The sequence below is a fragment of the Eleutherodactylus coqui genome, chromosome 8, assembly GCF_035609145.1.
Source record: "Eleutherodactylus coqui strain aEleCoq1 chromosome 8, aEleCoq1.hap1, whole genome shotgun sequence".
Lineage (NCBI taxonomy): Eukaryota > Metazoa > Chordata > Amphibia > Anura > Eleutherodactylidae > Eleutherodactylus > Eleutherodactylus coqui.
In genome coordinates this window covers 167,098,569-167,120,391 of record NC_089844.1, presented here as the reverse complement: position 1 = coordinate 167,120,391, position 21,823 = coordinate 167,098,569, and the positions used below count along the sequence as shown (strand labels likewise).

At 43.9% G+C, this 21,823-nt stretch overlaps 1 protein-coding gene across 1 annotated transcript in view; it reads left to right on the top strand.

Annotated features, from left to right (window-relative positions):
* Positions 1 to 207: 207 nt before the first annotated feature.
* Positions 208 to 21,823, top strand: part of LOC136578001 (sulfotransferase 1A1-like) — a 159,910-nt gene continuing 138,294 nt past the window's right edge. The window contains exons 1-2 of the mRNA XM_066577908.1: positions 208 to 266; positions 3,400 to 3,436. Coding sequence (XP_066434005.1) covers positions 208 to 266; positions 3,400 to 3,436 — 96 coding nt within the window. The remainder of the gene's footprint in view (positions 267 to 3,399; positions 3,437 to 21,823) is intronic.

Here is a 21,823-nt window from a genome sequence, read left to right as displayed (position 1 = left end):
TTAAATACCAAACGGGATTGATTTTAACAGGGCAGAATGCAGGGGTAAGTAGGGAAAAAAAATTTTGACTTTCGCCGCGGGACAACCCCTTTAAGATACAAAACAACCTGGTCCTTAAGGGGTTAATGACATCACATTTGTGACAGCTGTCTGCATTCCATCAGAAAACTCTCAGCCCACCAGACCAGCATCTACTCAGTACACGCCATGGAAGAGCTTCAAGCGGTGATCCCGGATGCCTCTGCAGGACAAGCGCCCCCTGCGTGGTACGTAAGGATCATTTCAGTGTTGTATGCTCCTCTGTACGGCCCCGTTCACATCTGCGTTAGAGGTTTCGTAAGGAATCTCCGGCACGGATCCAGCGGGAAATCCCTGATGAAATATTGAATCTACAGTGGATTATTGCTGACCAGAATACCAGAAGGTGGATGGACCCCATTATAGTGGGTTCTGTTCAGGCTATTTGGGGGCCGTACTGTATATTTGGCTTATGTTATATAAAAACTCCCTGCCCCATATGGGGTGTAACGATACTGGTCCCGCACCTTCAGCCAATAGCTACATAGCACTATACAGATATGTGCAGAGCGGCGTGGTTCAGCTCCCGGCGACCCCCTTGTAGTTCTTATTGAAGCTTACCTTCAGAGGCGCATTCATAAAGAAATTGCACATCTACTGCATTGTTTTTCTTGCTTAATCTCCTTTATCTACCTTTATTTAATCTTTTATTGGTGACCCAAAAATGCGCAATTCTAGCATTGTGTTTTTTTTTCATTAAACTGACGGCGTTCAATCTGCCGAATAAACAATTGGATTTTTTTTTATTTACTGTCAATCATTTTCAATGTACAAATAATTATAGAAAAATGTTATCTTCTTTTTACTTCTTTTAGTCCCCGTATGGGACTTTAACTAGTGATCATCTGATCTCATGTACAATATTCTGCAACACATCATCATTAACCCCGTCCCTCCATATGACATAAGGGTACGTCATGGCTGCGGGGTACTTCCCACAACTGGACGTACCCTGACGTCATGTGGATAGCACGAGATCATAAGCCATCTCGCGCTATCCAGTAGTGGGAGCCGGCTGTCACTGATAGCCGGCCTCCTGCTGCAACAGCGGGGGACATCGGAGATGCGCCCCCTGCTGTTAACCCCTTCCCTGCCGCGATCTATGTAGATCACGGCATAGGAGGAGTTCACAGAGGGAGCGCACTCCCTCTGTGATGTTATCGGGCTCTCATGATATAATCGCAGAGAGCCGGGCTGCTTGCCATGGTAACAGGATGCCAGATACCAGCGTCCTGTATTGCTGTTGCCTATGATCGCTGTAATAAGTGATAAGGCATTGCAGGAGAGAAGTTCTGCAATGTCTTATCATAGCGATCAGAGCTTGTATGGTGTAAATCCCTCAGAGGGACACAAATGGGGTAAAGAAAAGATCAAAATAATGTACAAAAATTAAAAATGTATAAAAAAACACCTTTTTTGAGGCTGTTTCTCATATTATCATAAAAAATCCCACATATTTGGTATTGTCGTGTCCTTAATGAAGCGTACAATAAGATGAACATGCTTTTTATCCTGCACGGCAAAAAACGTTTAAAAAAAAACACTAAAAAACTGAGGCAAAATGCTAATTTTTAGCATTTTGCCTCCCAAAACCACAAAATAAATGATCAAAAAAAGCCGTATGTACCCCAAAATGGTACCAATAAAAACTACAGCTTCTCTTGCAAAAAATAAGCCCCCACAGAGCTCCATACATGGAAATATAAAAAAGTTATAGGACTTTGAATGCAGAATTAGAAAAAAAAAGAGTTTTTATTGCAGAGAAGTGCAAAAACAAAGTAAAAAAAATAAAAAAATATAAGAATTTTGGTATCCTCGTAATTGTACCAGCCCGTAGAAAAAATAGTTCGCATCATTAATGCTGCATAATTAACGCTTTAAAAACCCCCCAAAAAAATCTATGGCAGATTTATTGCGTTTTTTCTCCCTGCGATCAAAAAAAAAATACTAAAAGTTTTACAATGTAGTCCATGTACCCAAAACTGGAACCGATAAAAGCTACAGTTTGCTATGCAAAAAACAAGCCCTCATACGGCCGCGTCGACGGAAAATAAAAAAGTTATGGCTTTTGAAATATGGCGATTAAAATCTGCCAAAAATCGTTGCGTCCTTAAGCCCAAAACAGGTCCTGTCCTTAAGGGGTTAAGGATGCTTCTATACGGAGAGATGCACAGAAAAAAAACAGTGTGATGTGAGAGAAAAATTGTAGCAAATTTTTAGTTGATTCTGTTGAAGAATCGGCCATTCTTCCCTTTGGGTGCAGAACAATAAATAATGGACCTGTGAGTTTCATGCGGTAGGTTTTTTTTCTCCCATAGGGAATAATGGGTGATTTTCACCCATATTTTTCACACAATGCGAGTGCCATGTCGGGGGCCGTGTCTGTCACTCGTAAGCACTGAAGCAATTACTTGGAAGGTAATTACCCCGTGCTAAGGTACCTTTACACTAGGAGGTTAGTATAAAAACATTTGGGGAACTTGTCCTATGAGAACCATAACTTTGTTTATAGCTGCTGACAGATCCCCTTAGGCCTCATGTCCACGGGGAAAATCAGGAGGATCCATAGCGGGTCCCTCCTGCCCCGCGGACATGAGCGCTTAAAATAAGAATTAACTCACCCGCAGCGGACCGGGCAGATCTTCTCTTCTTCACGGCCGGATCTTCTTTCTTCGGCCGGCGGATGTGCTCGGCACGCCGGCTGCGTGCCGCACGCATGCGCCAGGCACATCCGCCGGGCCGAAGAAAGAAGATCCGGACGTAAATAAAAGAAGAGCTGCCCGGTCCGCTGCGGGTAAGTTATTCTTATTTTAGGTCTCCCGCGGATCCGGACGGCTTCCATAGGCTTCAATAGAAGCCTACGGGAGCCGTCCCCGCGGGAGACCCGCATGAAAATGGAGCATGTCCATTTTTTTTCATGCTCCATTTTTTTTTATTCCCTTTTATTGACCATCCACGGGTATTTATCTACCTGCGGGTGGTCAATGCATCCCCATGGGATGCGGATCCGCATGCGGGTGATCCGCTGCGGATTTAAATTCATCTTTTGCCCGTGGACATGAGGCCTTAAGGGTGACTACCCACTACAGTTTTTTTTCACTCCAAATTTTGCAGCGTTTTTTTTTCTGCAGGGGTCTATGGAACTTGTAATGTTAAAATCGCAATCGCGCAAATCGCAATTTACCGCGAAATCGTGATTTTTAACATTACAAGTCCCATAGACCCCAGCAAAAAAAACCGCTGCGAATTTCGCAGTTAAAAAAAACTGTAGTGGGTCGTCACCCTAAGTCAAAATGTACCTGACTCATGTTTTCTTTTTAGGCCACACCAGTTTGTCAGCTCCCAGGTCCCATGTGAGGTATGAAGATAGACAATGGACCACAATGGGTATGCTACTACTGGATTTGGTTCTTGTTAACTAGATAATTTATATATGCACTTCCACTGGTCCCCAGTGGATATGCCTCCTGCATCCTGGGTAGATGGGACAACTGCCAAAATCCGGGACTGTCCCGAAGGATCCTAGAAGGTTGGGAGGAATGCATTCACGTTCCTAAGATCTGCAAATGAAGGCGCCTTGCGTGCCATTATTTTTGGATACAGTTAAACACTGCATTGTTTTCCATGGTGACAATATATGCCAAATAGCATCAGGCATACCTTGTAGACCACACATGTCACACACAAGGCCTGTAGGCCGATCCAGCCCGCCAACTCATTTTATGTGGCCCACCGGCTGTGCAGCACGCTAACAAGCCTTCCACTTACCCAACCAACTCTGGTCCAGCAACACCAGTGTGGAGTCTGTGACCGCTGACCTTTCTTCCCCGATGTCTCTGTGCGCTGTCCGGCATGCAGCACAGATGCTGAGGGGAAAGGTCAGCGGTCACAGACTCAGAAGCGGCTGATGCCGGACAGAAGTTGCAAGCAAGGTGAGTGGAACACCTGTAGGGATGCTGCCTGGCCAGAGGCCATTAGGAGAGGTCTCTATTACAACTTGAGCCAATATAGGGGGCTCTATTACTGCTGGGATTACTATGGGGGTCACATATTACTACTGGGGTCAATATAGGGGACTATTACTACTGAAGCCACTACATGGGGCACTATTATTACTAGGGCCACCAATATAGGGATACTACTATGATGATCACTATTATTACTGCAGCCTTTATCGGGGAGTCACTATTACTACTGGGGTCAATATGGGAGGATTACTTACAGGGCCACTATGGGAGATCCTTTCTACTGAGGCCACTATGTGTTTCAGGGTGACTATTATTACTGGGGTCACTGTGGGTGGTTACTATTACTACTGAGGCCACCATGGGGGTCACTATTACTACTGGGGCTACTATGGGGGACAGAATCACTACTGGGGCCCTGATGGGGTTTCCTATTACTACTGGGACCACTATCAAGGACCCTATTACTACTGGGGTCACTGTGGGTGGGTCACTATTAATATTGAGGCCACTATGGGGAGGCAGTATGACTACTATGGCCACTATGGGGGTCAATATTAGGCCTTAGTCACACGGGCGTTTTTTGCCGCGATTTGTGGATCGCATGATGGATGCGCATCCGCAAATCGCGTGACCGTGGCCGAAAAATCGCCCGAAAATACTGCTCCTAGCCACGTTTCAATAGAAACGGGCTGGAGCTGTCCAGCGCATTGAATTCAATGGAGCCGGCAAAACAGCCAGCTCCATTGAAAGCAATGCGCTGCGGGCGATCGCGGGATGAATTGTCGGGAAGGGCTTAAATATATAAGCCCTTCCCTGCAATTCATCCAGAAATGTGTAAAAATAAAAAAAAAATATATACTCACCTGGTCCCGGTAGACGGAGTTCAGCCGCGGCCGCCGGCAGTTCTCCTGAACTGCTCTCTGTAGTATTCAGCAGCCGGGGATTTAAAATCCCCGCCTGCTGAATGAGATGCCTCTGATTGGTCACAGCCTGACCAATCAGAGGCAGCTCTCACTCACATGAATTCATGAATGGGTGAGTGAGTGCTGCCTCTGATTGGCTCAGCGCAGGGCCAATCAGGGGCAGCTCTCAGCTGTCATTCAGCTGAGAGCTGCCCCTGAGCCAATCAGAGGAAGCACTGACTCACCTATTCATGAATTCATGAATGGGTGGTGAGTGAGAGCTGCCTCTAATTGGTCAGGCTGTGACCAATCAGAGGCAGCTTATTCAGCAGGCGGGGATTTTAAATCCCCGGCTGCTGAATACTACAGAGAGCAGTTCAGGAGAACAGCCGGCGGCCGCGGCTGAACTCCGTCTGCCGGGACCAGGTGAGGATATATTTTATTTTTATTTTTGCACATATCTGGATGAATTGCAGGGAAGGGCTTATATATTTAAGCGCTTCCCAACAATTCATCCCGCGATCGCCGGCAGCCCATTGCTTTCAATGGAGCCAGCTGTATTGCCGGCTCCATTGAATTCAATGGGTAAACATCGTTCTTCTCTGCCACAGCTGTTACAGCTGTGGCAGAGAAGAATGATTTGTCTTCTATATGTTCTCAATGGGGTTGGCGCTGCTGCCGCTGGCCCCATTGAGCGCATATAGAGAAGAGAACAGAAATCGCAGATCGCAGATAGGTGCGATCTGCGATTTCTGTTCTATAATTTATCGGACGAGTGCATAAAAAGCGCTCATGTGTCTGATACCATTGCAAAGCAATGGTTTTATAAAATCGCCGGACGCATGCGCAAATCGTGGCAAAAAACGCCCGTGTGACTAAGGCCTTACAATGTAATCCTTTTTTTGCAACAGGCTTCATCTGAGGTGAGTATAATAGCATTAATAGGTTTTGCACCTTGGTCTTATGTTAGTGTCAGCTGCCACATAACTGAGACTACTTTTGCGAGTAACGGCTTGGGTACCCCGCAGCGAAGACCAAATGCCCCTTTGAGGTGCAAGAGGTGAAAACCGGGGTATCCCAAGTGCAGCCTCCAGATTTAGCCCAAAGCCAAATCAGTTTGTGGCAAAGCGGGTCCACATCCGCTTGCTGACCTAACGGTGCCCAGTTGTAGGTTTTAGGCACCGACCACAATAATGTGAGCCATTACCTGTGAACGGTGAGGAACTTGCTGTTTTGTTTGAAAATGTAATATTAGTTTAAGGATTAGGGTAAAAGTTGTAAACTTGTCCGGTCTGCATATGTGATATTAAGGAGCTATAGTAGATGGTCCTTCTATTTCTCCTAGATAGTCAGCAGATTGAAAGAACATTTTTTTCTACCTACCTTTAATGGTAGAAAGCACACCACGTTTGGAGATGGAAAGGTGGGCTAGAGGGGATATGGAGGAGGCCTATGCGTTTTAGTTTAAATTTTTTGCTAGGTGTGCATTCATCTGTTTGCTGGCAATCTAGGAAAAATAGCTACAAAGTGTCGGGCCAAAGGTGTAATTGTAGTGGGTAGAAAGTTTGTGTTTTACTTGGGCCTTTGGACCTTAGGGATACCTTCATAATAATAATAAAATAATAGTAATCCTTATTTGTGTAGCGCCATGGGTGGCTTGCTCTTCAGCACTGAGATGCGTCACGGTGGCATGTTCTTTGGGGCTGAGGAGGGAGTGGACTGTATCGAAAAGTGGTTTGGGGTGTGGGATAGTGAGGAGACTTATGAGCAGATCAGCAGTATAGATCATTTTAATTGAAGGCCTTGTCAGAAACTTTGTATAGTTGTCCAATAGATAAAAGTTAGAACTTTACGTAAATGTATTGCACGTTGCTCTTAGGAAGCATAGTAATGGCTCACAATGTAATCCTTTTTTTTGCAACAGGCTTCATCTGAGGTGAGTATAGCATTAATAGGTTTTGCACCTTGGTCTTATGTTAGTGTCAGCTGCCACATAACTGAGACTACTTTTGCGAGTAACGGCTTGGGTACCCCGCAGCGATGACCAAATGCCCCTTTGAGGTGCAGGAGGTGAAAACCGGGGTATCCCAAGTGCAGCCTCCAGATTTAGCCCAAAGCCAAATCAGTTTGTGGCAAAGCGGGTCCACATCCGCTTGCTGACCTAACGGTGCCCAGTTGTAGGTTTTAGGCACCGACCACAATAATGTGAGCCATTACCTGTGAACGGTGAGGAACTTGCTGTTTTGTTTGAAAATGTAATATTAGTTTAAGGATTAGGGTAAAAGTTGTAAACTTGGCCGGTCTGCATGTGTGATATTGAGGAGCTATAGTAGATGGTCCTTCTATTTCTCCTAGATAGTCAGCAGATTGAAAGAACATTTTTTTCTACCTACCTTTAATGGTAGAAAGCACACCACGTTTGGAGATGGAAAGGTGGGCTAGAGGGGATATGGAGGAGGCCTATGCGTTTTAGTTTAAATTTTTTGCTAGGTGTGCATTCATCTGTTTGCTGGCAATCTAGGAAAAATAGCTACAAAGTGTCGGGCCACAGGTGTAATTGTAGTGGGTGGAAAGTTTGTGTTTTACTTGGGCCTTTGGACCTTAGGGATCCCTTCATAATAATAATAAAATAATAGTAATCCTTATTTGTGTAGCGCCATGGGCGTCTTGCTCATCAGCACTGAGATGTGTCACGGTGGCATGTTCTTTGGGGCTGAGGAGGGAGTGGACTGTATCGAAAAGTGGTTTGGGGTGTGGGATAGTGAGGAGACTTATGAGCAGATCAGCAGTATAGATCATTTTAATTGAAGGCCTTGTCAGAGACTTTGTATAGTTGGCCAATAGATAAAAGTTAGAACTTTACGTAATTGCATTGCACGTTGCTCTTAGGAAGCATAGTAATGGCTCACAATGTAATCCTTTTTTTTGCAACAGGCTTCATCTGAGGTGAGTATAGCATTAATAGGTTTTGCACCTTGGTCTTATGTTAGTGTCAGCTGCCACATAACTGAGACTACTTTTGCGAGTAACGGCTTGGGTACCCCGCAGCGAAGACCAAATGCCCCTTTGAGGTGCAGGAGGTGAAAACCGGGATATCCCAAGTGCAGCCTCCAGATTTAGCCCAAAGCCAAATCAGTTTGTGGCAAAGCGGGTCCACATCCGCTTGCTGACCTAACGGTGCCCAGTTGTAGGTTTTAGGCACCGACCACAATAATGTGAGCCATTACCTGTGAACGGTGAGGAACTTGCTGTTTTGTTTGAAAATGTAATATTAGTTTAAGGATTAGGGTAAAAGTTGTAAACTTGGCCGGTCTGCATATGTCATATTGATGAGCTCTACTAGATGGTCCTTCTATTTCTCCTAGATAGTCAGCAGATTGAAAGAACATTTTTTTCTACCTACCTTTAATGGTAGAAAGCACACCACGTTTGGAGATGGAAAGGTGGGCTAGAGGGGATATGGAGGAGGCCTATGCGTTTTAGTTTAAATTTTTTGCTAGGTGTGCATTCATCTGTTTGCTGGCAATCTAGGAAAAATAGCTACAAAGTGTCGGGCCAAAGGTGTAATTGTAGTGGGTGGAAAGTTTGTGTTTTACTTGGGCCTTTGGACCTTAGGGATCCCTTCATAATAATAATAAAATAATAGTAATCCTTATTTGTGTAGCGCCATGGGCGTCTTGCTCATCAGCACTGAGATGTGTCACGGTGGCATGTTCTTTGGGGCTGAGGAGGGAGTGGACTGTATCGAAAACTGGTTAGGGGTGTGGGATAGTGAGGAGACTTATGAGCAGATCAGCAGTATAGATCATTTTAATTGAAGGCCTTGTCAGAAACTTTGTATCGTTGGCCAATAGATAAAAGTTAGAACTTTACGTAAATGTATTGCACGTTGCTCTTAGGAAGCATAGTAATGGCTCACAATGTAATCCTTTTTTTTGCAACAGGCTTCATCTGAGGTGAGTATAGCATTAATAGGTTTTGCACCTTGGTCTTATGTTAGTGTCAGCTGCCACATAACTGAGACTACTTTTGTGAGTAACGGCTTGGGTACCCCGCAGCGAAGACCAAATGCCCCTTTGAGGTGCAAGAGGTGAAAACCGGGGTATCCCAAGTGCAGCCTCCAGATTTAGCCCAAAGCCAAATCAGTTTGTGGCAAAGCGGGTCCACATCCGCTTGCTGACCTAACGGTGCCCAGTTGTAGGTTTTAGGCACCGACCACAATAATGTGAGCTATTACCTGTGAACGGTGAGGAACTTGCTGTTTTGTTTGAAAATGTAATATTAGTTTAAGGATTAGGGTAAAAGTTGTAAACTTGGCCGGTCTGCATATGTTATATTGAGGAGCTCTACTAGATGGTCCTTCTATTTCTCCTAGATAGTCAGCAGATTGAAAGAACATTTTTTTCTACCTACCTTTAATGGTAGAAAGCACACCACGTTTGGAGATGGAAAGGTGGGCTAGAGGGGATATGGAGGAGGCCTATGCGTTTTAGTTTAAATTTTTTGCTAGGTGTGCATTCATCTGTTTGCTGGCAATCTAGGAAAAATAGCTACAAAGTGTCGGGCCAAAGGTGTAATTGTAGTGGGTGGAAAGTTTGTGTTTTACTTGGGCCTTTGGACCTTAGGGATCCCTTCATAATAATAATAAAATAATAGTAATCCTTATTTGTGTAGCGCCATGGGCGTCTTGCTCATCAGCACTGAGATGTGTCACGGTGGCATGTTCTTTGGGGCTGAGGAGGGAGTGGACTGTATCGAAAAGTGGTTTGGGGTGTGGGATAGTGAGGAGACTTATGAGCAGATCAGCAGTATAGATCATTTTAATTGAAGGCCTTGTCAGAAACTTTGTATAGTTGGCCAATAGATAAAAGTTAGAACTTTACGTAATTGTATTGCACGTTGCTCTTAGGAAGCATAGTAATGGCTCACAATGTAATCCTTTTTTTGCAACAGGCTTCATTTGAGGTGAGTATAGCATTAATAGGTTTTGCACCTTAGTCTTATGTTAGTGTCAGCTGCCACATAACTGAGACTACTTTTGCGAGTAACGGCTTGGGTACCCCGCAGCGAAGACCAAATGCCCCTTTGAGGTGCAAGAGGTGAAAACCGGGGTATCCCAAGTGCAGCCTCCAGATTTAGCCCAAAGCCAAATCAGTTTGTGGCAAAGCGGGTCCACATCCGCTTGCTGACCTAACGGTGCCCAGTTGTAGGTTTTAGGCACCGACCACAATAATGTGAGCCATTACCTGTGAACGGTGAGGAACTTGCTGTTTTGTTTGAAAATGTAATATTAGTTTAAGGATTAGGGTAAAAGTTGTAAACTTGGCCGGTCTGCATGTGTGATATTGAGGAGCTATAGTAGATGGTCCTTCTATTTCTCCTAGATAGTCAGCAGATTGAAAGAACATTTTTTTCTACCTACCTTTAATGGTAGAAAGCACACCACGTTTGGAGATGGAAAGGTGGGCTAGAGGGGATATGGAGGAGGCCTATGCGTTTTAGTTTAAATTTTTTGCTAGGTGTGCATTCATCTGTTTGCTGGCAATCTAGGAAAAATAGCTACAAAGTGTCGGGCCAAAGGTGTAATTGTAGTGGGTGGAAAGTTTGTGTTTTACTTGGGCCTTTGGACCTTAGGGATCCCTTCATAATAATAATAAAATAATAAACCTTATTTGTGTAGCGCCATGGGTGGCTTGCTCTTCAGCACTGAGATGCGTCACGGTGGCATGTTCTTTGGGGCTGAGGAGGGAGTGGACTGTATCGAAAAGTGGTTTGGGGTGTGGGATAGTGAGGAGACTTATGAGCAGATCAGCAGTATAGATCATTTTAATTGAAGGCCTTGTCAGAAACTTTGTATAGTTGGCCAATAGATAAAAGTTAGAACTTTACGTAATTGCATTGCACGTTGCTCTTAGGAAGCATAGTAATGGCTCACAATGTAATCCTTTTTTTTGCAACAGGCTTCATCTGAGGTGAGTATAGCATTAATAGGTTTGGCACCTTGGTCTTATGTTAGTGTCAGCTGCCACATAACTGAGACTACTTTTGCGAGTAACGGCTTGGGTACCCCGCAGCGAAGACCAAATGCCCCTTTGAGGTGCAGGAGGTGAAAACCGGGGTATCCCAAGTGCAGCCTCCAGATTTAGCCCAAAGCCAAATCAGTTTGTGGCAAAGCGGGTCCACATCCGCTTGCTGACCTAACGGTGCCCAGTTGTAGGTTTTAGGCACCGACCACAATAATGTGAGCCATTACCTGTGAACGGTGAGGAACTTGCTGTTTTGTTTGAAAATGTAATATTAGTTTAAGGATTAGGGTAAAAGTTGTAAACTTGTCCGGTCTGCATATGTGATATTGATGAGCTCTACTAGATGGTCCTTCTATTTCTCCTAGATAGTCAGCAGATTGAAAGAACATTTTTTTCTACCTACCTTTAATGGTAGAAAGCACACCACGTTTGGAGATGGAAAGGTGGGCTAGAGGGGATATGGAGGAGGCCTATGCGTTTTAGTTTAAATTTTTTGCTAGGTGTGCATTCATCTCTTTGCTGGCAATCTAGGAAAAATAGCTACAAAGTGTCGGGCCAAAGGTGTAATTGTAGTGGGTGGAAAGTTTGTGTTTTACTTGGGTCTTTGGACCTTAGGGATCCCTTCATAATAATAATAAAATAATAGTAATCCTTATTTGTGTAGCGCCATGGGCGTCTTGCTCATCAGCACTGAGATGTGTCACGGTGGCATGTTCTTTGGGGCTGAGGAGGGAGTGGACTGTATCGAAAAGTGGTTAGGGGTGTGGGATAGTGAGGAGACTTATGAGCAGATCAGCAGTATAGATCATTTTAATTGAAGGCCTTGTCAGAAACTTTGTATAGTTGTCCAATAGATAAAAGTTAGAACTTTACGTAAATGTATTGCACGTTGCTCTTAGGAAGCATAGTAATGGCTCACAATGTAATCCTTTTTTTGCAACAGGCTTCATCTGAGGTGAGTATAGCATTAATAGGTTTTGCACCTTGGTCTTATGTTAGTGTCAGCTGCCACATAACTGAGACTACTTTTGCGAGTAACGGCTTGGGTACCCCGCAGCGAAGACCTAATGCCCCTTTGAGGTGCAAGAGGTGAAAACCGGGGTATCCCAAGTGCAGCCTCCAGATTTAGCCCAAAGCCAAATCAGTTTGTGGCAAAGCGGGTCCACATCCGCTTGCTGACCTAACGGTGCCCAGTTGTAGGTTTTAGGCACCGACCACAATAATGTGAGCCATTACCTGTGAACGGTGAGGAACTTGCTGTTTTGTTTGAAAATGTAATATTAGTTTAAGGATTAGGGTAAAAGTTGTAAACTTGGCCGGTCTGCATATGTGATATTGAGGAGCTATAGTAGATGGTCCTTCTATTTCTCCTAGATAGTCAGCAGATTGAAAGAACATTTTTTTCTACCTACCTTTAATGGTAGAAAGCACACCACGTTTGGAGATGGAAAGGTGGGCTAGAGGGGATATGGAGGAGGCCTATGCGTTTTAGTTTAAATTTTTTGCTAGGTGTGCATTCATCTGTTTGCTGGCAATCTAAGAAAAATAGCTACAAAGTGTCGGGCCAAAGGTGTAATTGTAGTGGGTGGAAAGTTTGTGTTTTACTTGGGCCTTTGGACCTTAGGGATCCCTTCATAATAATAATAAAATAATAGTAATCCTTATTTGTGTAGCGCCATGGGTGGCTTGCTCTTCAGCACTGAGATGTGTCACGGTGGCATGTTCTTTGGGGCTGAGGAGGGAGTGGACTGTATCGAAAAGTGGTTAGGGGTGTGGGATAGTGAGGAGACTTATGAGCAGATCAGCAGTATAGATCATTTTAATTGAAGGCCTTGTCAGAAACTTTGTATAGTTGTCCAATAGATAAAAGTTAGAACTTTACGTAAATGTATTGCACGTTGCTCTTAGGAAGCATAGTAATGGCTCACAATGTAATCCTTTTTTTGCAACAGGCTTCATCTGAGGTGAGTATAGCATTAATAGGTTTTGCACCTTGGTCTTATGTTAGTGTCAGCTGCCACATAACTGAGACTACTTTTGCGAGTAACGGCTTGGGTACCCCGCAGCGAAGACCAAATGCCCCTTTGAGGTGCAAGAGGTGAAAACCGGGTATCCCAAGTGCAGCCTCCAGATTTAGCCCAAAGCCAAATCAGTTTGTGGCAAAGCGGGTCCACATCCGCTTGCTGACCTAACGGTGCCCAGTTGTAGGTTTTAGGCACCGACCACAATAATGTGAGCCATTACCTGTGAACGGTGAGGAACTTGCTGTTTTGTTTGAAAATGTAATATTAGTTTAAGGATTAGGGTAAAAGTTGTAAACTTGGCCGGTCTGCATATGTCATATTGAGGAGCTCTACTAGATGGTCCTTCTATTTCTCCTAGATAGTCAGCAGATTGAAAGAACATTTTTTTCTACCTACCTTTAATGGTAGAAAGCACACCACGTTTGGAGATGGAAAGGTGGGCTAGAGGGGATATGGAGGAGGCCTATGCGTTTTAGTTTAAATTTTTTGCTAGGTGTGCATTCATCTGTTTGCTGGCAATCTAGGAAAAATAGCTACAAAGTGTCGGGCCAAAGGTGTAATTGTAGTGGGTGGAAAGTTTGTGTTTTACTTGGGCCTTTGGACCTTAGGGATCCCTTCATAATAATAATAAAATAATAGTAATTCTTATTTGTGTAGCGCCATGGGCGTCTTGCTCATCAGCACTGAGATGTGTCACGGTGGCATGTTCTTTGGGGCTGAGGAGGGAGTGGACTGTATCGAAAAGTGGTTTGGGGTGTGGGATAGTGAGGAGACTTATGAGCAGATCAGCAGTATAGATCATTTTAATTGAAGGCCTTGTCAGAAACTTTGTATAGTTGTCCAATAGATAAAAGTTAGAACTTTACGTAAATGTATTGCACGTTGCTCTTAGGAAGCATAGTAATGGCTCACAATGTAATCCTTTTTTTTGCAACAGGCTTCATCTGAGGTGAGTATAGCATTAATAGGTTTTGCACCTTGGTCTTATGTTAGTGTCAGCTGCCACATAACTGAGACTACTTTTGTGAGTAACGGCTTGGGTACCCCGCAGCGAAGACCAAATGCCCCTTTGAGGTGCAAGAGGTGAAAACCGGGGTATCCCAAGTGCAGCCTCCAGATTTAGCCCAAAGCCAAATCAGTTTGTGGCAAAGCGGGTCCACATCCGCTTGCTGACCTAACGGTGCCCAGTTGTAGGTTTTAGGCACCGACCACAATAATGTGAGCTATTACCTGTGAACGGTGAGGAACTTGCTGTTTTGTTTGAAAATGTAATATTAGTTTAAGGATTAGGGTAAAAGTTGTAAACTTGGCCGGTCTGCATATGTTATATTGAGGAGCTCTACTAGATGGTCCTTCTATTTCTCCTAGATAGTCAGCAGATTGAAAGAACATTTTTTTCTACCTACCTTTAATGGTAGAAAGCACACCACGTTTGGAGATGGAAAGGTGGGCTAGAGGGGATATGGAGGAGGCCTATGCGTTTTAGTTTAAATTTTTTGCTAGGTGTGCATTCATCTGTTTGCTGGCAATCTAAGAAAAATAGCTACAAAGTGTCGGGCCAAAGGTGTAATTGTAGTGGGTGGAAAGTTTGTGTTTTACTTGGGCCTTTGGACCTTAGGGATCCCTTCATAATAATAATAAAATAATAAACCTTATTTGTGTAGCGCCATGGGCGTCTTGCTCATCAGCACTGAGATGTGTCACGGTGGCATGTTCTTTGGGGCTGAGGAGGGAGTGGACTGTATCGAAAAGTGGTTTGGGGTGTGGGATAGTGAGGAGACTTATGAGCAGATCAGCAGTATAGATCATTTTAATTGAAGGCCTTGTCAGAAACTTTGTATAGTTGGCCAATAGATAAAAGTTAGAACTTTACGTAATTGTATTGCACGTTGCTCTTAGGAAGCATAGTAATGGCTCACAATGTAATCCTTTTTTTGCAACAGGCTTCATTTGAGGTGAGTATAGCATTAATAGGTTTTGCACCTTAGTCTTATGTTAGTGTCAGCTGCCACATAACTGAGACTACTTTTGCGAGTAACCGCTTGGGTACCCCGCAGCGAAGACCAAATGCCCCTTTGAGGTGCAAGAGGTGAAAACCGGGTATCCCAAGTGCAGCCTCCAGATTTAGCCCAAAGCCAAATCAGTTTGTGGCAAAGCGGGTCCACATCCGCTTGCTGACCTAACGGTGCCCAGTTGTAGGTTTTAGGCACCGACCACAATAATGTGAGCCATTACCTGTGAACGGTGAGGAACTTGCTGTTTTGTTTGAAAATGTAATATTAGTTTAAGGATTAGGGTAAAAGTTGTAAACTTGGCCGGTCTGCATATGTCATATTGAGGAGCTCTACTAGATGGTCCTTCTATTTCTCCTAGATAGTCAGCAGATTGAAAGAACATTTTTTTCTACCTACCTTTAATGGTAGAAAGCACACCACGTTTGGAGATGGAAAGGTGGGCTAGAGGGGATATGGAGGAGGCCTATGCGTTTTAGTTTAAATTTTTTGCTAGGTGTGCATTCATCTGTTTGCTGGCAATCTAGGAAAAATAGCTACAAAGTGTCGGGCCAAAGGTGTATTTGTAGTGGGTGGAAAGTTTGTGTTTTACTTGGGCCTTTGGACCTTAGGGATCCCTTCATAATAATAATAAAATAATAGTAATTCTTATTTGTGTAGCGCCATGGGCGTCTTGCTCATCAGCACTGAGATGTGTCACGGTGGCATGTTCTTTGGGGCTGAGGAGGGAGTGGACTGTATCGAAAAGTGGTTTGGGGTGTGGGATAGTGAGGAGACTTATGAGCAGATCAGCAGTATAGATCATTTTAATTGAAGGCCTTGTCAGAAACTTTGTATAGTTGTCCAATAGATAAAAGTTAGAACTTTACGTAAATGTATTGCACGTTGCTCTTAGGAAGCATAGTAATGGCTCACAATGTAATCCTTTTTTTTGCAACAGGCTTCATCTGAGGTGAGTATTGCATTAATAGGTTTGGCACCTTGGTCTTATGTTAGTGTCAGCTGCCACATAACTGAGACTACTTTTGCGAGTAACGGCTTGGGTACCCCGCAGCGAAGACCAAATGCCCCTTTGAGGTGCAGGAGGTGAAAACCGGGGTATCCCAAGTGCAGCCTCCAGATTTAGCCCAAAGCCAAATCAGTTTGTGGCAAAGCGGGTCCACATCCGCTTGCTGACCTAACGGTGCCCAGTTGTAGGTTTTAGGCACCGACCACAATAATGTGAGCCATTACCTGTGAACGGTGAGGAACTTGCTGTTTTGTTTGAAAATGTAATATTAGTTTAAGGATTAGGGTAAAAGTTGTAAACTTGTCCGGTCTGCATATGTGATATTGATGAGCTCTACTAGATGGTCCTTCTATTTCTCCTAGATAGTCAGCAGATTGAAAGAACATTTTTTTCTACCTACCTTTAATGGTAGAAAGCACACCACGTTTGGAGATGGAAAGGTGGGCTAGAGGGGATATGGAGGAGGCCTATGCGTTTTAGTTTAAATTTTTTGCTAGGTGTGCATTCATCTCTTTGCTGGCAATCTAGGAAAAATAGCTACAAAGTGTCGGGCCAAAGGTGTAATTGTAGTGGGTGGAAAGTTTGTGTTTTACTTGGGTCTTTGGACCTTAGGGATCCCTTCATAATAATAATAAAATAATAGTAATCCTTATTTGTGTAGCGCCATGGGCGTCTTGCTCATCAGCACTGAGATGTGTCACGGTGGCATGTTCTTTGGGGCTGAGGAGGGAGTGGACTGTATCGAAAAGTGGTTAGGGGTGTGGGATAGTGAGGAGACTTATGAGCAGATCAGCAGTATAGATCATTTTAATTGAAGGCCTTGTCAGAAACTTTGTATAGTTGTCCAATAGATAAAAGTTAGAACTTTACGTAAATGTATTGCACGTTGCTCTTAGGAAGCATAGTAATGGCTCACAATGTAATCCTTTTTTTGCAACAGGCTTCATCTGAGGTGAGTATAGCATTAATAGGTTTTGCACCTTGGTCTTATGTTAGTGTCAGCTGCCACATAACTGAGACTACTTTTGCGAGTAACGGCTTGGGTACCCCGCAGCGAAGACCTAATGCCCCTTTGAGGTGCAAGAGGTGAAAACCGGGGTATCCCAAGTGCAGCCTCCAGATTTAGCCCAAAGCCAAATCAGTTTGTGGCAAAGCGGGTCCACATCCGCTTGCTGACCTAACGGTGCCCAGTTGTAGGTTTTAGGCACCGACCACAATAATGTGAGCCATTACCTGTGAACGGTGAGGAACTTGCTGTTTTGTTTGAAAATGTAATATTAGTTTAAGGATTAGGGTAAAAGTTGTAAACTTGGCCGGTCTGCATATGTGATATTGAGGAGCTATAGTAGATGGTCCTTCTATTTCTCCTAGATAGTCAGCAGATTGAAAGAACATTTTTTTCTACCTACCTTTAATGGTAGAAAGCACACCACGTTTGGAGATGGAAAGGTGGGCTAGAGGGGATATGGAGGAGGCCTATGCGTTTTAGTTTAAATTTTTTGCTAGGTGTGCATTCATCTGTTTGCTGGCAATCTAAGAAAAATAGCTACAAAGTGTCGGGCCAAAGGTGTAATTGTAGTGGGTGGAAAGTTTGTGTTTTACTTGGGCCTTTGGACCTTAGGGATCCCTTCATAATAATAATAAAATAATAGTAATCCTTATTTGTGTAGCGCCATGGGTGGCTTGCTCTTCAGCACTGAGATGTGTCACGGTGGCATGTTCTTTGGGGCTGAGGAGGGAGTGGACTGTATCGAAAAGTGGTTAGGGGTGTGGGATAGTGAGGAGACTTATGAGCAGATCAGCAGTATAGATCATTTTAATTGAAGGCCTTGTCAGAAACTTTGTATAGTTGTCCAATAGATAAAAGTTAGAACTTTACGTAAATGTATTGCACGTTGCTCTTAGGAAGCATAGTAATGGCTCACAATGTAATCCTTTTTTTGCAACAGGCTTCATCTGAGGTGAGTATAGCATTAATAGGTTTTGCACCTTGGTCTTATGTTAGTGTCAGCTGCCACATAACTGAGACTACTTTTGCGAGTAACGGCTTGGGTACCCCGCAGCGAAGACCAAATGCCCCTTTGAGGTGCAGGAGGTGAAAACCGGGGTATCCCAAGTGCAGCCTCCAGATTTAGCCCAAAGCCAAATCAGTTTGTGGCAAAGCGGGTCCACATCCGCTTGCTGACCTAACGGTGCCCAGTTGTAGGTTTTAGGCACCGACCACAATAATGTGAGCCATTACCTGTGAACGGTGAGGAACTTGCTGTTTTGTTTGAAAATGTAATATTAGTTTAAGGATTAGGGTAAAAGTTGTAAACTTGGCCGGTCTGCATATGTCATATTGATGAGCTCTACTAGATGGTCCTTCTATTTCTCCTAGATAGTCAGCAGATTGAAAGAACATTTTTTTCTACCTACCTTTAATGGTAGAAAGCACACCACGTTTGGAGATGGAAAGGTGGGCTAGAGGGGATATGGAGGAGGCCTATGCGTTTTAGTTTAAATTTTTTGCTAGGTGTGCATTCATCTGTTTGCTGGCAATCTAGGAAAAATAGCTACAAAGTGTCGGGCCAAAGGTGTAATTGTAGTGGGTGGAAAGTTTGTGTTTTACTTGGGCCTTTGGACCTTAGGGATCCCTTCATAATAATAATAAAATAATAGTAATCCTTATTTGTGTAGCGCCATGGGCGTCTTGCTCATCAGCACTGAGATGTGTCACGGTGGCATGTTCTTTGGGGCTGAGGAGGGAGTGGACTGTATCGAAAACTGGTTAGGGGTGTGGGATAGTGAGGAGACTTATGAGCAGATCAGCAGTATAGATCATTTTAATTGAAGGCCTTGTCAGAAACTTTGTATCGTTGGCCAATAGATAAAAGTTAGAACTTTACGTAAATGTATTGCACGTTGCTCTTAGGAAGCATAGTAATGGCTCACAATGTAATCCTTTTTTTTGCAACAGGCTTCATCTGAGGTGAGTATAGCATTAATAGGTTTTGCACCTTGGTCTTATGTTAGTGTCAGCTGCCACATAACTGAGACTACTTTTGTGAGTAACGGCTTGGGTACCCCGCAGCGAAGACCAAATGCCCCTTTGAGGTGCAAGAGGTGAAAACCGGGGTATCCCAAGTGCAGCCTCCAGATTTAGCCCAAAGCCAAATCAGTTTGTGGCAAAGCGGGTCCACATCCGCTTGCTGACCTAACGGTGCCCAGTTGTAGGTTTTAGGCACCGACCACAATAATGTGAGCTATTACCTGTGAACGGTGAGGAACTTGCTGTTTTGTTTGAAAATGTAATATTAGTTTAAGGATTAGGGTAAAAGTTGTAAACTTGGCCGGTCTGCATATGTTATATTGAGGAGCTCTACTAGATGGTCCTTCTATTTCTCCTAGATAGTCAGCAGATTGAAAGAACATTTTTTTCTACCTACCTTTAATGGTAGAAAGCACACCACGTTTGGAGATGGAAAGGTGGGCTAGAGGGGATATGGAGGAGGCCTATGCGTTTTAGTTTAAATTTTTTGCTAGGTGTGCATTCATCTGTTTGCTGGCAATCTAGGAAAAATAGCTACAAAGTGTCGGGCCAAAGGTGTAATTGTAGTGGGTGGAAAGTTTGTGTTTTACTTGGGCCTTTGGACCTTAGGGATCCCTTCATAATAATAATAAAATAATAGTAATCCTTATTTGTGTAGCGCCATGGGCGTCTTGCTCATCAGCACTGAGATGTGTCACGGTGGCATGTTCTTTGGGGCTGAGGAGGGAGTGGACTGTATCGAAAAGTGGTTTGGGGTGTGGGATAGTGAGGAGACTTATGAGCAGATCAGCAGTATAGATCATTTTAATTGAAGGCCTTGTCAGAAACTTTGTATAGTTGGCCAATAGATAAAAGTTAGAACTTTACGTAATTGTATTGCACGTTGCTCTTAGGAAGCATAGTAATGGCTCACAATGTAATCCTTTTTTTGCAACAGGCTTCATTTGAGGTGAGTATAGCATTAATAGGTTTTGCACCTTAGTCTTATGTTAGTGTCAGCTGCCACATAACTGAGACTACTTTTGCGAGTAACGGCTTGGGTACCCCGCAGCGAAGACCAAATGCCCCTTTGAGGTGCAAGAGGTGAAAACCGGGGTATCCCAAGTGCAGCCTCCAGATTTAGCCCAAAGCCAAATCAGTTTGTGGCAAAGCGGGTCCACATCCGCTTGCTGACCTAACGGTGCCCAGTTGTAGGTTTTAGGCACCGACCACAATAATGTGAGCCATTACCTGTGAACGGTGAGGAACTTGCTGTTTTGTTTGAAAATGTAATATTAGTTTAAGGATTAGGGTAAAAGTTGTAAACTTGGCCGGTCTGCATGTGTGATATTGAGGAGCTATAGTAGATGGTCCTTCTATTTCTCCTAGATAGTCAGCAGATTGAAAGAACATTTTTTTCTACCTACCTTTAATGGTAGAAAGCACACCACGTTTGGAGATGGAAAGGTGGGCTAGAGGGGATATGGAGGAGGCCTATGCGTTTTAGTTTAAATTTTTTGCTAGGTGTGCATTCATCTGTTTGCTGGCAATCTAGGAAAAATAGCTACAAAGTGTCGGGCCAAAGGTGTAATTGTAGTGGGTGGAAAGTTTGTGTTTTACTTGGGCCTTTGGACCTTAGGGATCCCTTCATAATAATAATAAAATAATAAACCTTATTTGTGTAGCGCCATGGGTGGCTTGCTCTTCAGCACTGAGATGCGTCACGGTGGCATGTTCTTTGGGGCTGAGGAGGGAGTGGACTGTATCGAAAAGTGGTTTGGGGTGTGGGATAGTGAGGAGACTTATGAGCAGATCAGCAGTATAGATCATTTTAATTGAAGGCCTTGTCAGAAACTTTGTATAGTTGGCCAATAGATAAAAGTTAGAACTTTACGTAATTGCATTGCACGTTGCTCTTAGGAAGCATAGTAATGGCTCACAATGTAATCCTTTTTTTTGCAACAGGCTTCATCTGAGGTGAGTATAGCATTAATAGGTTTTGCACCTTGGTCTTATGTTAGTGTCAGCTGCCACATAACTGAGACTACTTTTGCGAGTAACGGCTTGGGTACCCCGCAGCGAAGACCAAATGCCCCTTTGAGGTGCAGGAGGTGAAAACCGGGGTATCCCAAGTGCAGCCTCCAGATTTAGCCCAAAGCCAAATCAGTTTGTGGCAAAGCGGGTCCACATCCGCTTGCTGACCTAACGGTGCCCAGTTGTAGGTTTTAGGCACCGACCACAATAATGTGAGCCATTACCTGTGAACGGTGAGGAACTTGCTGTTTTGTTTGAAAATGTAATATTAGTTTAAGGATTAGGGTAAAAGTTGTAAACTTGTCCGGTCTGCATATGTGATATTGAGGAGCTCTACTAGATGGTCCTTCTATTTCTCCTAGATAGTCAGCAGATTGAAAGAACATTTTTTTCTACCTACCTTTAATGGTAGAAAGCACACCACGTTTGGAGATGGAAAGGTGGGCTAGAGGGGATATGGAGGAGGCCTATGCGTTTTAGTTTAAATTTTTTGCTAGGTGTGCATTCATCTGTTTGCTGGCAATCTAGGAAAAATAGCTACAAAGTGTCGGGCCAAAGGTGTAATTGTAGTGGGTGGAAAGTTTGTGTTTTACTTGGGCCTTTGGACCTTAGGGATCCCTTCATAATAATAATAAAATAATAGTAATCCTTATTTGTGTAGCGCCATGGGCGTCTTGCTCATCAGCACTGAGATGTGTCACGGTGGCATGTTCTTTGGGGCTGAGGAGGGAGTGGACTGTATCGAAAAGTGGTTTGGGGT